At 39.8% G+C, this 18417-nt stretch overlaps 1 protein-coding gene across 14 annotated transcripts in view; it reads right to left on the bottom strand.

Annotated features, from left to right (window-relative positions):
• The window catches only part of ANKS1B (ankyrin repeat and sterile alpha motif domain containing 1B), a 1084349-nt gene that overhangs the window by 919922 nt on the left and 146010 nt on the right, over window positions 1–18417 (bottom strand). For all 14 annotated transcript variants that reach the window (XM_058741681.1, XM_058741678.1, XM_058741679.1 and 11 more), the window contains exon 2: window positions 3135–3215. In XM_058741681.1, the coding sequence (XP_058597664.1) occupies window positions 3135–3215 (81 nt within the window). The remainder of the gene's footprint in view (window positions 1–3134; window positions 3216–18417) is intronic.

Raw genomic sequence — 18417 nt, 5'->3', positions numbered from 1 at the left:
AGTTGATAAACAAGAGCTTCCAGTAAAACATACAAAATAAGAGGATATAATATGGGCATAATTTGCAGTACGAAGGCTTAGACCATATGTTGAGGGTAAGGGAAAAGCCTGTGTTCAAAGGAAAAGAATAAACTACAGAACCCTGTAATAATACTTCTAGCTCTATGATTCCATGAACTTTAGCCTAGAAATCATAATGTTTTCAGACACAATTTACAGATGATGGCTACAACAACAATAGCAACAAACATGGAAATGATGTATTTCTGTGCTGACTGCTAACGCATGCTTGGGAAGAATACAAAATAATCAATTGCTCATTACCTTGCTAAGTGAGAATAGCAAAAGCAAAGAAAAGAAAAAACATTCTTCTCTGGCTCTGAGATATATTCTATGACATTTTTTCTCCTTCAAATATATTTTCTTAAACCAATATTAAAATTAGCATTCTGTATGAACACACTAGTTGATGGGAGGCAGTCCAGAAATAGACAACAGAACAGAGGAAAGCAACAAGAGTTTAGGAAACTGATGTGCAGAGTCACAAAGAGAAGATAATGTACAGTATTGGCAAAGGCATGCACTTAGAACTAAAACACTTAAACTCAAGACACAGCCCCACCTTAATATCTAAATGACCACTATGTCATTTATCCAGAATGGTCTTGTTTCTCCATGAGGGGAGGGGGGTTGGGTTGAATAAATCATCTCTAATTACAAAAATCCATGGGTAATTTAAAGTCCGTAAATCTTACACTCTAGATGGAAATGTAAATTTCAGAATTTTAGCATCACAGTACATAACTGAGCCACAAATACCAAAGCAGTGTATCATAAAATGTAATCATTGAAAGGAACAATGAGAAATATCCAGCCTATGTATTCAGTACACTGAATTCAGCACTAGATGGGTTAATTAAATGGGGAAAGGTCACATAACCAGCAGAGATGAGAAGATGGAATCAGAAATTTTCCTGCTTTTTTCCAATGCCTGTACAATGACACTAAGTAAAATCTTTCTAGAAAATGTTAAAAAGATGGGATCTTCATATAAAAGCAGAGATATATAATTCTCAGAGAATATCTGCAATCAAAGAGATCTTAAAAGATATCTAGTCAAATCACTCATCTCTTTATGGTCACAATCTTAATGATTGATATTCAACTCACTTAAATTATCTTTACTTTGTAAACTGCTAATAGAAACAAACAATTATGCAGTGGGCATAGGGAACCATATCTCAATGGTTATAAGTTAGAACTTCATAGGTCATCATGTATGAACAATAACATTTCCTAAACATGGAAAATCATGGAGGAATATGAATGCTAATCCATTTTGAAATATTATTTTGAGAAGTACTTATAATGACAAGCTATGATAGAACAAGAAAAGCAGTATAGCTCCAATGCTCAGGCCTAAGATCTTCTGTCCATTAGATTTGATAGTCTTTCCAGTTATTTTCCCAACTGGAATTTCCTCTGAATTAGGAATGACAATTAAGATGACCAAAGAAGCCATCAGCATTGTATTTCTTGGGCTGATTTCATTTGCTTTTATTCCTGATGACCCAGGTACAAAGAAGAAAAAATAGTAATTCCTTTAAAACATTCAAATGATAGCAATCTGAACACATGAATTCATCAGGACAACAATAAAGTTTGAAAAATATCCAGCAAATAAAAGGTGCTAAGTTACATGGTATAAGATGATTCAATATAGACTAGGGAGTGGATAAATAGAAATGTATTTTGGGAATTCTAATACTAAGAATCCAAGTGACAAAACATTATGATTACGTATATAATTACATATGCGTAGATATAGATATATCTCCATATCTAAACAGAATGATAATGCTAGGTTTCTGCAATAAGTTTGAAGATAAAAATATCACAATGATAAATGGCAAAATGATAAGTTTCTTGTGTAAAAACTTTAAGTCCATAAAATGTGATCAAGTGTGACGTGATCCTGTGTCTCAATTCATAGAATAAAAGAAAGGTTAGGTGGGAAAGCAAAAGGTAACCAGCATTTTTAATTTTTTTTTTTGTATCTAGCACGTTTAAGGCAATATTGTCACATCTAAAAAACTGAAGTGAGGGGCGCCTGGGTGGCACAGTCGGTTAAGCGTCCGACTTCAGCCAGGTCACGATCTCGCGGTCCGTGAGTTCGAGCCCCGCGTCAGGCTCTGGGCTGATGGCTCGGAGCCTGGAGCCTGTTTCCGATACTGTGTCTCCCTCTCTCTCTGCCCCTCCCCCGTTCATGCTCTGTCTCTCTCTGTCCCAAAAATAAATAAATAAATAACGTTGAAAAAAAAAAAAAAAAAAAAAGAAAGTCTTAAAAAAAAAACTGAAGTGAAATGAAATGATCCATATCTGGGAAGACTAATTTGGGCCATTAGAGCAAAGGAAAGACAGATAAGAAAGACTGACATAAAAAGAACCCCTTTTGTTCTATGATGGGGGAAGACAGGACATCTGCATCATTCAAAGGACTCCTCACACTGTGACTCTGGCACAAAACCATAAGGTAAAGTAGGTCAAATACTAGAAATGAAGTGATGGTTATGGTTACACATTATTTCATTGTCCATATTGTAGGCTATCACATTACTGAAACATAATTCCACAGAAAGAAATTAAAAACCAGAAAGACTATCTTGAATAACAAAGAAAAAGCATTTTAAGTAAATGTGAAAGATTTTGAAGTGGTTCATATAAATGCCTGTGACTCATATTCATAGTAAGAATCTATCAAGATTTTACTCTTGGTGAATACTCCACATGTTTGATAAAGACACCCAAAAAAGGTAGGGAGGCATTAATAACAGGTTTTATCCCATTCCTTCCCGTAAGTTATGCATAACTAACATGTCCTATCACTTCTTTCATTCTCTTCGTGTGGTAGTTGACTATTTTATGATAATTCTCTCAGTTTACACTCTGCACATAATCATCCACAGCAACATTCCTACCAAGTTTAACTTGTCAGTGTTGCCCCCTGGTGCCTCTTCAAATTCACCTACGCTCAAGGGACTCCTGGCAACATGAGACAGGTCTCATCAACATAATAAAGTTCATCACATGTAACTACATACACAAGGATTCTAGTCCAAATAAGGAGCACTTACTTATGTCCATTTAAGGCTGCATGGTGTAAAGCAGTGTAACCCGAACTGTCTGTGCAGTTTACATTGGGGCCTCGCCAGATGCTGCAAATAAAGCACAAGCACAGAGTTAACAGTTAAGCAGAATCGTGCTTTGAAAAACAAAGAAGCCTGATAGTCCCACAGCCAGCAGCATGTTGCATATGAAAATTTTAGTCATGTAGAAAATGAATGCCATCTTTCGTGTATTCTCCTTGGAACAATAATTTATTTGATGTAGAGAAATTATTAGTGAATGTAGGCATACTGCCATGTATTAAAATCTGAATACAAAAATTCCCTATTACTTTATTTCATTACTTAAATATTGGAAGCAATTAACACTCAGCCACTGTAGTTTATACCAAAGAATAAAGATTCATAACACCTGCCTCCTCCCTTTTAACACAACCCTTCTAAGATGGCAGAGATTTATATAAGTTAAAAGATATTTATGCATTATGGGAAGAATATATAAACTCTTCTTGCTATTTAAACGCTACCAAGAAAATAAGTATTTCATACTTGAAAATATAGTTGAAGATTTGGACTGCTGTAAACCAGAAGATTCTAACAGTTCTAAAGTTATCATTTTACAAAACAACATATTTTAGAGATAATGTAACTACATAAAATAGCCCATTTTATCCTGACATTATTACTATAGAAACTATTTTTAGCTTTTGAAAACATAAGGAATTGAAAGCCACTTTTCCTAAAGTAGACCAAAAAATTACTTCATCTGGCATTCATGACAATATTAAAGCCCTCAAAAGTAAGGTCTAGAGAGCCCCAGGGAAGGTGGCAGAAGAGGACCCTAATTCACCTCCTCCCACAGATATAACTAGATAACACTCACATCAGCACAAATAATGTAGAAAATGATCCAAAGACTGGCAGAACAAACCCCACACCTCAATATCAAGGAAAGGTCACATCGAATAGGGTAGGAAGGGCATACATACAGTAGGGAGCTAAACCCCTTGGGTCTGGTCACCAGAGGGAGGGAGCTGCAACACAGGCATGTAGAGAGGTGACAAAGAGACTATCACAGTGGAAAGCCTGGGAAAGACAAATCCCCACAGCATTTAGCTTTGAAAATCAGAGGAATTGAATTTCATGAGTTCCTGTAACAAGCAGGACTTAAAGTCTGGAACTTAAAAATCAGTGGCTAGGCTCTGGGAGAGCAAGCACAAAGGGTGAAAGGAAAATGAGTCCCTGCCCTTAAAGAAACACACAACAAATAGTTCTCAAAGACACCACTTAGAAGCAGCAGTTTGAAAAACATCTGGGGTGCACAGGAGGGAGAGTCAGTTATTAATTTCAGAGTTCCTGAGGGACTTCTCCAGGAACAAAAGAGCTGGCAGGTGCCATCCCCCCCCCACTCCCCAGCATAATCACATAGCCTTGTGCAGTGGCAGAAACAGCAGGGTGCATGCATTCACTACTTAGTGCTTACACTGCACCCTGCCCCCTTTTAAAGCCACACTTGCCTTAGGTGCTGCAGGTCACCTCTCCCAGACCATTGCAAATCTTGCCAACACTGCCTCCCCCAACCTACTGTGGAGGACCCCGGCATCTTTTTAAAACTGCAACCCTCACCTGCACACACTGTGGAGTTCCCTTGCCAGCCTGAGTCTCTGCAGCAGCTACATGTCCCCTGTGGAGGAGGACAATTGACACCTCATTATAAGTACACACCCTGCTCACTACTCTCAAGAGCAAGAGACTAGTTGACAATTCTAACACAAGGAAACAGACAAAAACAGGCAAAATGAGAAGGCCGAGGATTATGTCCCAAATGAAACAAGAAGACAAAATCACAGCAAGAGACGTAAGCAATAGAGGTATATGTAATATCCTGAAAGAAAATTTAAAGTAATGATCATAAAGATACTCACTGGACTTGAGAAAAGAGTGAAGGACATCATTGAGACCAGACTCTTAACACAGAGTTAAAAAAGAACCAATCAGAGATGAAGAAAATAATAACTGAAGTGAAAAATATACTTGACAAGCACCTGGGTGGCTCAGACCATTAAGAGTCTGACTCTTAATTTAGGCTCAAGTCATGATCCCAGGGTTGTGGGATCAATCCTCACATTGGGCTTCATGCTAATCATGGAGCCTTCCCAAGATTCTCTCTCTCTCTCTCCTTCTGGCCCTCTCCCCTGCTCACATGCTCTCACTTTCTTGAAAATAAAAAAAAAATTATCTGTTAGAATAAATAGGCTAGGGGCGCCTGGGTGGCGCAGTCGGTTAAGCGTCCGACTTCAGCCAGGTCACGATCTCGCGGTCCGTGAGTTCGAGCCCCGCGTCAGGCTCTGGGCTGATGGCTCAGAGCCTGGAGCCTGTTTCCGATTCTGTGTCTCCTTCTCTCTCTGCCCCTCCCCCGTTCATGCTCTGTCTCTCTCTGTCCCAAAAATAAATAAAAAACGTTGAAAAAAAAATTTAAAAAAAAAAAAAAAAAGAATAAATAGGCTAGAAGAAGTAGAGGAATGAATTAGCAACCTGGAAGAAAAAATAATGGACAGTAATCAAGCTTAGCAGATGAGAGAAAAAAGCTGCAAAATGAGAGTAGATGGGGAATTCGGACACTCCACAATCATAATAATATTCTCATTAGAGGGATACCAGAAGGAGAAGAGAAAAAAGGGGGGGCAGAAAATTTATTTAAAGAAATAATAGCTGAAAAGTTCCCTAATATGGAAAAGGAGGCAGAGAGTTACCCAATAAAACCAACCCCAGGAGGTCTATACCAAGACACATAGTAATTAAAAGGGCAAAAAGTAGTGATATAAACAGAGAATTTTAAAAGCAGCAAGAGAAAAGAAGACAGTTACATACAAGGGAAACTCCATAAGGCTACCAACAGATTTTTCAGTAGAAACTTTGAAGACAAAAAGGGATTAATATGATATATCAAAGTGCTAAAAGGGAAAAATCTGCAGCCAAGAACACTCTATCCAGGGAGACTATCATTCAGAATAGAAGGAGAGATACAGAGTTTCTCAGACAAAGACAAAAAGAAAAAAAAAAGGAAATGATTACCACCAAATCAGCCCTACAATAAATATTAAAGGGGACTCTTTGAGTATAAATGAAAGACCATAAGTGAGAGTGTGAAAAGTAAAAAACACAAAAGCAGTATAAATAAGTATATTTGTAAAATTCAGCCAAAGGATTCACAAAATAAATTGTTGTAAAATATAATACCATATATGTGAAATATGCTGGAGAGGGGAGTAAAGAATGGGTTCAAACTTAATCAGCCATCAACTTCATACAGACTACTATATGCAGATGTTATATACAAAACTAACAGTAACCAAAAATCAAAACCAGTAATACATATGTAAAGAATAAAGAGAAAGGAGTATCACTAAAGAAAGCCAGTAAACCATCAAAGAGAGCAAGAAAGGCTCAGAGAAAACTACCAAAACAACTATAAAACAAGTAACAGAATGGCAACAAATACCTATTGATAATTACTTTGAATGTAAATGGACTACATGCTGCAAAGACATATGGTGACAGAGTAGATTAAAAAAAAAGGATGAATCTATATAGTGCCCTACAAGAGACTCACTTCAAGCCTAAAGACACCTGCATATTGAAAGTGAGGGGATGGAGAAACATTTATCATGCAAAACAATGCTGGGGTAGCAATACTTCTATCAGACAAAACAGAATTTAAAATAAAAACTGTAAAAATAAACAAAGAAGGGTTCCATATAATCTTAAAGGGAACAATTCAACAAAAAGATATAAAAATCATTTAAGTATTTTTGCACCCAACATGGGAGAAACCAAATACATAATACGGTTAATACCAAATATGAAGGGGTCACCTGGGTGGCTCAGTGGGTAAGCACCTGACCTTAGCTCAGGTCATAATCTCAAAGTTCGTGAGTTTGAGCCCCACGTTGGGCTCTGTGCTGATAGAGTCTGGAGCCTCCTTCAGCTTCTGTGTCTCCCTTTCTCTCTGCCCCACTCCCCACCCCCTGCTCATGCTCTGTCTCTCTCTCTCTCTCTCTCTCAAAAATAAATAAATATTTTTTAAAAAGGAAAGGATAAAAAACCATATGATCATTTCAAAAGGATCAGAAAAAGCATCAGACAAAGTACAGAATCCTTTGTGATAAAAACCCTCAACAAAGTAGGTTTAGAGGAAAAATACCTCAACGTATGCAAAACCCACAATGAACATCATACTCAATGGTGAAAAACTGAGAACTTTTCCCCTACAGTCAGGAAGAAGACAAGGATATCCACTCTCGCTTTTATTCAACATACTATTGGAAGTCTTACCCACAGCAATCAGACAACACAAAGAAGTAAAAGGCATCTGAGTTAATAAAGAAGAAGTAAAACTTTCACTATTTGCAGATGACATGATACTATATATACAAGACCTGAAATACTCCACCAAAACCTAGAATTGAAATGAATTCCATGAAGTCAAAGGATACAAAATAATATACAGAAAGCTGGTTCAATTCTATACACTAAATATGAAGCAGCAGAAAGACCTATTTACAATAGCTATTAATGACTGCACCAAAAATAATACAATACCTAAAAATAAAACTAACCAAAGAGGTGAATGACCTCTACTCTGAAAACAATACAACACTGATTAAAGAAGGATCAGAGGGAAGATGGCAGCGTAGGAGGACGCTGGGCTCACCGCGTCCTGCTGGTCACTTAGATTCCACCTACACCTGCCTAAATAATCCAGAAAACCGCCAGAAGACTAGCAGAACAGAGTCTCCGGAGCCAAGCGCAGACGAGAGGCCCACGAAGAGGGTAGGAAGGGCGGCGAGGCGGTGCATGCTACACGGACTGGCAGGAGGGAACCGGGGCGGAGGGGCGGCCTGCCGGCCAAGCAGAGCCCCCGAGTCTGGCTGGCAAAAGCGAAGGGGCCGGACAGAGTGTGTTCCGACAGCAAGCGGGACTTGACATCTTGAAGGTTATAAGCTAACAGCTCTGCTCAGAGAACGGGAGGGCTGGAGGACAACGGGAGGGAGAGTTGCTGAGCCCCGGGGACGACAGAGTACAGTTTGGCAGAGAACAAAGGCGCTCACCAGCGCCATCTCCCTTGCCCATCCCCCAGCCAAAATCCTAAAAGGAACCAGTTCCTTCCAGGGAACTTGCTGGCACTGCACAAACACCCAACGCTGTGCTTCTGCAGATCCGAACCTCCGGCAGCAGGTCTGACTCCCTCCCGCTGCCACGGGGCCCCTCCCGAAGCAGATCTCCAAAGAAGAAGCGAGCTAAGCCTGCCCCTCCCGCCCCTGTGCACCTTGCCGATCCACCCCAGCTAATACGCCAGATCCCCAGCACCACAAGCCTGGCAGTGTGCAAGTAGCCCAGACGGGCCACACCACCCCACAGTGAATCCCGCCCCTAGGAGAGGGGAAGAGAAGGCACACACCAGACTGACTATGGCCCCAGCGGTGGGCTGGGGGCAGACATCAAGGCTGAATGCAGCCCCGCCCACCAACTCCAGTTATACACCACAGCACAGGGGAAGTGCCCTGCAGGTCCTCACCACTCCAGGGACTATCCAAAATGACCAAACAGAAGAATTCCCCTCAAAAGAATCTCCAGGAAATAACAACAGCTAATGAACTGATCAAAAAGGATTTAAATAATATACCAGAAAGTGAATTTAGAATAATAGTCATAAAATTAATCGCTGGGCTTGAAAACAGTATACAGGACAGCAGAGAATCTCTTGCTACAGAGATCAATGGACTAAGGAACAGTCAGGAGGAGCTAAAAAATTCTATAAACGAGCTGCAAAATAAAATGGAAACGACCACGGCTTGAACTGAAGAGGCAGAGGAGAGAATAGGCGAACTAGAAGATAAAATTATGGAAAAAGAGGAAGCTGAGAAAAAGAGAGATAAAAAAATCCAGGAGTATGAGGGGAAAATTAGAGAACTAAGTGATGCACTAAAGAGAAATAATCTACACATAATTGGTATCCCAGAGGAGGAAAAGAGAGGGAAAGGTGCTGAAGGTGTACTTGAAGAAATAATAGCTGAGAACTTCCCTGAACTGGGGAAGGAAAAAGGCATTGAAATCCAAGAGGCACAGAGAACTCCCTTCAGACGTAACTTGAATCGATCTTCTGCACGACATATCATAGTGAAACTGGCAAAATACAAGGATAAAGAGAAAATTCTGAAAGCAGCTAGAGATAAACGTGCTCTAACATATAAAGGGAGACCTATAAGACTTGTGACTGATCTCTCTTCTGAAACTTGGCAGGCTAGAAAGGAATGGCAGGATATCTTCAATGTGATGAACAGAAAAAATATGCAGCCAAGAATCCTTTCTCCAGCAAGTCTCTCATTTAGAATAGAAGGAGAGATAAAGATCTTCCCAAACAAACAAAAACTGAAGGAATTCATCACCACTAAACCAGCCCTACAAGAGATCCTAAGGGGGATCCTGTGAGACAAAGTACCAGAGACATCGCTACAAGCATGAAACCTATGGACATCACAATGACTCTAAACCTATATCTTTCTATAATAACACTGAATGTAAATGGACTAAATGCGCCAACCAAAAGACACAGGGTATCAGAATGATAAAAAAAACAAAACCCATCTATTTGCTGTCTTCAAGAGACTCATTGTAGACCTGAGGACACCTTCATATTGAGAGCGAGGGGATGGAGAACTATTTATCATGCCACTGGATGTTAAAAGAAAGCTGGAGTAGCCATACTTATATCAGATAAACTAGACTTTAAATTAAAGGCTGTAACAAGAAATGAAGAAAGGCATTATATAATAATTACAGGGTCTATCCATCAGGAAGAGCTAACAATTATAAATGTCTATGCGCCGAATACGGGAGCCCCCATATATATAAAACAATTACTCATAAACATAAGCAACCTTATTGATAAGAATTTGGTAATTGCAGGGGACTTTAACACTCCACTTACAGAAATGGATAGATCATCTAGACACACAGTCAGTCAATAAAGAAACAAGGGCCCTGAATGATACATTGGATCAGATGGACTTGACAGATATATTTAGAACTCTGCATCCCAAAGCAACAGAATATACTTTCTTCTCGAGTGCACATGGAACATTCTCCAAGACAGATCACATACTGGGTCGCAAAACAGTCCTTCATAAGTATACAAGAATTGAAATCATACCATGCATACTTTCAGACCACAATGCTGTGATGTTTGAAATCCACCACAGGAAAAAGTCTGGAAAACCTCCAAAAGCATGGAGGTTAAAGAACACCCTACTAAAAAGAATGAATGGGTCAATCAGGCAATTAGAGAAGAAATTTAAAAATATATGGAAACAAACGAAAATGAAAATACAACAATCCAAATGCTTTGGGATACAGCGAAGGCAGTCCTGAGAGGAAAATACATTGCAATCCAGGCCTATCTCAAGAAACAAGAGAAATCCCAAATACAAAATCTAACAGCACACCTAAAGGAAATAGAAGCAGAACAGCAAAGACAGCCAAAACCCAGCAGAAGAGAAATAATAAAGATCAGAGCAGAAATAAACAATATAGAATCTAAAAAAAACTGTAGAGCAGATCAACGAAACCAAGAGTTGGTTTTTTGAAAAAATAAACAAAATTGACAAACCTCTAGCCAGGCTTCTCAAAAAGAAAGGGAGATGACCCAAATAGATAAAATCATGAATGAAAATGGAATTATTACAACCAATCCCTCAGAGATGCAAGCAATTATCAGGGAATACTATTAAAAATTATATGCCAACAAACTGGACAACCTGGAAGAAATGGACAAATTCCTAAATACCCACACTCTTCCAAAATTCAATCAGGAGGAAATTGAAAGCTTGAACAGACCCATAACCAGTGAAGAAATTGAATCAGTTATCAAAAATCTCCCAGTAAGAGTCCAGGACCAGATGGCTTCCCAGGGGAGTTCTACCAGATGTTTAAAGCAGAGATAATACCTATCCTTCTCAAGCTATTCCAAAAAATAGAAAGGGAAGGAAAACTTCCAGACTCATTCTATGAAGCCAGTATTACTTTGATTCCTAAACCAGACAGAGACCCAGTAAAAAAAAGAGAACTACAGGCCAATATCCCTGATGAATATGGATGCAAAAATTCTCAATAAGATACTAGCAAATCGAATTCAACAGCATATAAAAACAATTATTCACCATGATCAAGTGGGATTCATTCCTGGGATGCAGGGCTGGTTCAACATTTTCAAATCAATCAACGTGATACATCACATTAATAAAAGAAAAGATAAGAACCATATGATCCTGCCAATCGATGCAGAAAAGGCCTTTGACAAAATTTAGCAACGTTTCTTAATAAAAACCCTTGAGAAAGTCGGGATAGAAGGAACATACTTAAAGATCATAAAAGCCATTTATGAAAAGCCCACAGCTAACATCATCCTCAATGGGGAAAAACTGAGAGCTTTTTCCCTGAGATCAGGAACACGATAGGGATGTACACTCTCACCGCTGTTGTTTAACATAGTGTTGGAAGTTCTAGCATCAGCAATCAGACAACAAAAGGAAATCAAAGGCATCAAAATTGGCAAAGATGAAGTCAAGCTTTCACTTTTTGTAGATAACATGAATTTTGTAGATAACATGATAACATGATAACATGAATAACATGAATTTTCCATTATACATGGAATATCTGATAGACTTCACCAAAAGTCTGCTAGAACTGATACATGAATTCAGCAAAGTTGCAGGATACAAAATCAATGTACAGAAATCAGTTGCATTCTTATACACTAATAATGAAAAACAGAAAGACAAATAAAGAAACTGATCCCATTCACAATTGCACCAAGCATAAAATACCTAGGGATAAATCTAACCAAAGATGTACAAGATCTGTATGCTGAAAACTATAGAAAGCTTATGAAGGGAATTGAAGAAGATATAAAGAAATAGAAAGACATTCCGTGCTCATGGATTGGAAGAATAAATATTGTCAAAATGTCAATACTACCCAAAGCTATCTATACATTCAATGCAATCCCAATCAAAATTGCACCAGCATTCTTCTCGAAACTAGAACAAGCAATCCTAAAATTCATATGGAACCACAAAAGGCCCCGAACAGCCAAAGTAATTTTGAACAAGACCAAAGCAGGAGGCATCACAATCCCAGACTTTAGCCTCTACTACAAAGCTGTAATCATCAAGACAGCATGGTATTGGCACAAAAACAGACACATAGACCAATGGAATAGAATAGAAACCCCAGAACTAGACCCACAAACGTATGGCCAACTCATCTTTGACAAAGCAGGAAAGAACATCCAATGGAAAAAAGACAGTCCCTTTAACAAATGGTGCTGGGAGAACTGGACAGCAACATGCAGAAGATTAAAACTAGACCACTTTCTCACACCATTCACAAAAATAAACTCAAAATGGAAAAAGGACCTGAATGTGAGACAGGAAACCATCAAAACCCTAGAGGAGAAAGCAGGAAAAGACCTCTCTGACCTCAGCCGTAGCAATCTCTTACTTGACACATCCCCAAAGGCAAGGGAACTAAAAGCAAAAATGAACTACTGGGACCTTATGAAGATAAAAAGTTTCTGCGCACTAAAGGAAACAACCAACAGAACAAAAAGCAACCAACAGAATGGGAAAAGATATTTGCAAACGACATCAGACAAAGGGCTAGTATCCAGAATCTGTAAAGAGCTCACCAAACTCCACACACGAAAAACAAATAACCCAGTGAAGAAATGGGCAGAAAACATGAATAGACACTTCTCTAAAGAAGACATGTGGATGGCCAACAGGCACATGAAAAGATGCTCAACGTCGCTCCTCATCAGGGAAATACAAATCAAAACCACACTCAGATACCTCACGCCAGTCAGAGTGGCCAAAGTGAACAAATCAGGAGACTATAGATGCTGGAGAGGATGTGGAGAAACGGGAACCCTCTTGCACTGTTGGTGGGAATGCAAATTGGTGCAGCCACTCTGGAAAACAGTCTGGAGGTTCCTCAAAAAATTAAAAATAGACCTACCCTATGACCCAGCAATAGCACTGCTAGGAATTTACCCAAGGGATACAGGAGTACTGATGCATAGGGGCACTTGTACCCCAATGTTTACAGCAGCACTTTCAACAATAGCCAAATTATGGAAAGAGCCTAAATGGCCATCAACTGATGAATGGATAAAGAAATTGTGGTTTATATACACAATGGAGTACTACGTGGCAATGAGAAAGAATGAAATATGTCCCTTTGTAGCAACGTGGATGGAACTGGAGAGTGTTATGCTAAGTGAAATAAGCCATACAGACAAAGACAGATACCATATGTTTTCGCTCTTATGTGGATTCTGAGAAACTTAACAGAAACCCATGGGGGAGGGGAAGGAAAAAAAAAAAAGAGGTTAGAGTGGGAGAGAGCCAAAGCATAAGAGACTCTTAAAAACTGAGAACAAACTGAGGGTTGATGAGGGGTGGGAGGGAGGGAGGGTGGGTGATGGGTATTGAGGAGGGCACCTTTTGGGATGAGCACTGGGTGTTGTATGGAAACCAATCTGACAATAAATTTCATATATTGAAAAAAATAAAAAAATAAACAAAAAAAAACACTGATTAAAGAAACTGAAGATAACAGAAAGAGATGGAAAGATATTCCATGTTCATGGATTGGAAAAACATATATTGTTAAAATTGTCTATACTACTGAAAGCAATCTACACATTTAATGCAATCCCTATCAAAATCCCAACAGCATTTTTCACAGAACTAATACAAATAATACTAAAATTTGTATGGAACCACAAAAGACCCTGAGTAGCCAAAGCAATCTTGAAAAAGAAGAAGAAAATTGGAGGAAGCACAATTCCAGACTTAAACTTTCATTACAAAACTACAGCAATTAAAACAGTATGGTACTGGCACAAAACCACATATAGATCAATGGAACAGAATACAAAACCCAGAAATAAACACACAATAACATGGCTGATTAAAGTTCTATAAAGAAGGCAGAAATATGCAATGGGAAAAAGTCTCTTCAACACATGTTGCTGGGAAAACTAGACACCTATATGCAAAAGAATAAAACTGGACCACTTTCTTACACTGCAAAAATAAGCTAAAAATAGATTAAGGACCTAAATGTGAAACCTGCAACCATAAAAATCCTAGAAGAGAGGGCAGCAAGTAATTTCTCTGACATTGGCCATAGCAATATTTTTCTAAATAGGTCTCCTGAAGCAAGGCAAACAAAAGCAAAATAAACTATTGGGACTACATCAAAATAAAATGCTTCTGCACAGAAAACAATCAACAAAACTAAAAGACAATATACTGAGTGGGAGAAGATATTTGCAAATGATATAGACTTACTAGCTGAAATATTTAAAGAACTGATACAAGTCAACACCAAGAAAACACAAATAATGCAATTAAAAATAATCCAATTAAAATGAGCTCATGAGTGGCTCAGTCAATTGAGCATCCACTCATTTTCAGCTCAGGTCGTGATCCAAGGGTAGTAAGATCAAGCCCCATTTCAGGTTCCATCCTGAGTGTAGGGCCTGCTTGGGATTCTCTTTCTTTCTCTGCCCTTCTCCACTGCTCATGCTGTCTCTCTAAAGAAAAACCAAAAAAAGGAAAAAGGACATGAACAGACATATCTCCAATGAAGGCATACAGATAGCCAAAAGAGACATGAAAAGATACTCAACATCACCCATCATCCGGGAAATACAATTAAAAATCACAATGGAGGGTGTGGGGGCCTGGGTGGCTCAGGTGGTTAAGCGGGTAACTCTTGATTTCAGCTCAGGTCATGATCTCACAGTTCATGAGTTCAAGCCCTGCATAGGGCTCTGCATTCACTGCACAGAGGCTGCTTTGAATCCTCTGTCTACCTCTCTCTACCCCTCCCCAACTCTCTCTCTCTCTCTCTCTCTTAAAAAATAAATAAAGGTGGAAGACCTGGGAAGATGGAGGCGTAGGAGGACGCTGGGCTCACCTTGTCCTGCTGATCGGTTAGATTCCACCCACATAGGCCTAAATAACCCAGAAAACTGCCAGAAGACTAGCAGAACAGACTCTCCAGAGCCAAGAGTAGACAAGAGGCCCATGGAAGAGGGTAGGAAGGGCGGAGAGGCGGTGTGTGCTACACGGACTGGTGGGAGGGAGCCGGGGTGGTGGAGGGGCAGCCCACAGGCAAGGCAGAGCCCCTGAAGTCTGGCTTGCAAAAGTGGAGGGGCGGGACTGTGTGAGTTCTGACAGCCAGTGGGACTTAACATCTGGAATTTTAAAAGTCAACAGCTCTGCTCTCAGAGAGCAGAGAGGGCGAGAGGATGCCAGGAGGGAGAGTTTTTGAGCCAAAGAAGGACAGGACTTGGTGGGGGAACAAAGGCGCTGGCAAGCGCCATTTCTGTCTCCCATCCCCAGCTGAATTCCAAAGGGAACCAGTTCCTGTCACCCAACTTGCTTGCACCTCGCAAACACCCAACGCTGTGCTCCTGTGGATCCACCCCTCCGAGGGGCCTGCCTCCCTCCTGGTGCTGCAGGGCCCCTTCTGCAGGGGACCACTGATGGCAAAGTGAGCTAAGCCTGACCCTCCCACCCCTGTGCACCTTGCGGATCCACCCCAGTTAATACACCCTTAGCCAGATCCCATCGAAACAGCACCACAAGCCTGGCAGTGTACAAGCAGCCCAGACACAGGCCACACCACTAGATAGTGAGTCCTGCCCCTGGGAGAGGGGAAGATAAGATACACACCAGTCTGACTCTGGCCCCAGCACTGGACTGGGGGCTGACATCGGGTCTGACTGCGGCCCCGCCCACCAACACAAGTTACTCCAGACAGCCACAGGGGAAGTGCCCTCCAGTTTGGAGCTACTGCAGGGACTAATCAAAATGACGAAACGGAAGAATTTTCCTCAAAAGAAACTCCAGGAAGTGGCAACAGCTAACGAATTGATCAAAAACGATTTAAGCAATATAACGGAACAAGAATTTAGAATAATAGTCATAAAATTAATCACTGGGATTGAAAAAAGCATAGAGGACAGCATAGAATCTACTGCTACAGAGATCAAGGGACTAAAAAATAGTCATGAGGAATTAAAAGATGCTACAACTGAGGTGCAAAATAAAATGGAGGCAGCCATAGCACGGATTGAAGAGGCAGAGGAGAGAATATGTGAATTAGAAGATAAAATTATGGAAAAAGAGGAAGCTAAGAAAAAGAGATAAAAATATCCAGGAGTATGAGGGGAGAATTAAAGAACTAAATGATGCAATCAAACAGAACAATATCAGTATCATAGGAATTCCAGAAGAAGAAGAGAGAAAGGGGCTGAAGGTATACTTGAACAAATCATAGCTGAGAACTTCCCTGCTCTGGGGAAGGAAACAGGCATTGAAATATAAGAGGTACAGAGAACTCCCTTCACACATAATTTGAATCGATCTTCTGCATGACATATCATAATGAAAATAGCAAAATACAAGGATAAAGAAAGAATTCTGAAAGCAGCTAGGGATAAACAGGCCCTAACATACAAAGGTAGACACATCGGGTAGTAGCAGACCTGTCTACTGAAACTTGGCAGGCCAGAAAGGAATGGCAGGAAATCTTCAATATGATGAGCAAAAAAAAAATATGCAGCTGAGAATCCTTTATCCAGCAAGTCTGTCATTCAGAATAGAAAAAGAGATAAAGGTTTTCCCAAACAAACAAAAACTGAAGGAATTCATCACCACTAAACCAGTCCTACAAGAGATCCTAAGGGGGACTCTGTGAGTGAAATGTTACAAGGACCACAAAGTACCAGAGACACCACTACAAGCATGAAAGCTACAGATATCACAATGACTCTAATCCCATATCTTTTGAAGATAAAAAGCTTCTGCACTGCAAAGGCAACAACCAACAGAACTAAAAGGCAACCAACAGAATGGGAAAAGATATTTGCAAACAACATATCAGACAAAGGACTAGTATCCAGAATCTATAAAGAACTCACCAAACTCCACACCCGAAAAACAAATAACCCAGTGAAGAAATGGGCAGAAAACATGAATAGACATTTCTCTAAAGAAGACATCCGGATGGCCAACAGGCACATGAAAAGATGCTCAACGTCGTTCCTCATCAGGGAAATACAAATCAAAACCACACTCAGATATCACCTCACACCAGTCAGAATGGCTAAAATGAACAAATCAAGAGACTATAGACGCTGGAGAGGATGTGGAGAAATGGCAACCCTCTTGCACTGTTGGTGGGAATGAAAACTGGTGCAGCAGTTCTGGAAAACAGTGTGGAGATTCCTCAAAAAATTAAAAATAGATCTACCCTATGACCCAGCAATAGCACTGCTAGGAATTTACCCAAGGGATACAAGAGTGCTGATGCATAGAGGTACTTGTACCCCAATGTTTATAGCAGCACTTTCAACAATAGCCAAATTATGGAAAGCGCCTAAATGTCCATCAACTGATGAATGGATGAAGAAGTTGTGGTTTATATATACAGTGGAATACTACTTGGCAATGAGATAGAATGAAATATGGCCTTTTATAGCAACATGGATGGAACTGGAGAGTGCTATACTAAGTGATACTAAGTGAAATAAGTCATACAGAGAAAGACAGATACCTTATGTTTTCACTCTTATGTGGATCCTGAGAAAGTTAACAGAAGACCATGGGGGAGGGGAAGGGGGGGAAAAAAGTTACAGAGAGGGACGGAGGTAAACCATAAGAGACTCTTAAAAACTGAGAATAAACTGAAGGTTGATGGGGAGGTGGGAGGGAGGGGAAAGTGGATGATGGGCATTGAGGAGGGCACCTATTGGAATGAGCACTGGGTGTTGTATGGAAACCAATTTGACAATAAATTTCATCTTAAAAAAAAATCCCAGCAAGCTTGTTTTATAGGAATTGACTAGCTGATTTTAAAATTCATGTGGAAAGACAAAGGACCTCAACTAGCCAAAGCAATTTTGAAAAAGAAAAAAGTTGGAGACTTATACTACCTGATTACAAGCTATGATGAAATTATATAGTAAATGAGAGACAGTATGATATTAAAGTAAAGATAAATCAATGGAACAGAATGGAGAGATACAGAGTACATTTTCACCTGTACATATATGCAACTGACTTTTGACAAAAGCACTATGGCAATTGATTAAAGAAGGGGTAGTCCGATCAAAAAACTGGGCTGAAACAAATGGGTATCCTTAGGCCAA

Source organism: Neofelis nebulosa, chromosome 8, assembly GCF_028018385.1.
Source record: "Neofelis nebulosa isolate mNeoNeb1 chromosome 8, mNeoNeb1.pri, whole genome shotgun sequence".
In the NCBI taxonomy this organism is placed as follows: Eukaryota; Metazoa; Chordata; class Mammalia; order Carnivora; family Felidae; genus Neofelis; species Neofelis nebulosa.
Note: the sequence above shows the minus strand (reverse complement) of the source record. Positions and strands in the feature narration are given on the sequence as shown.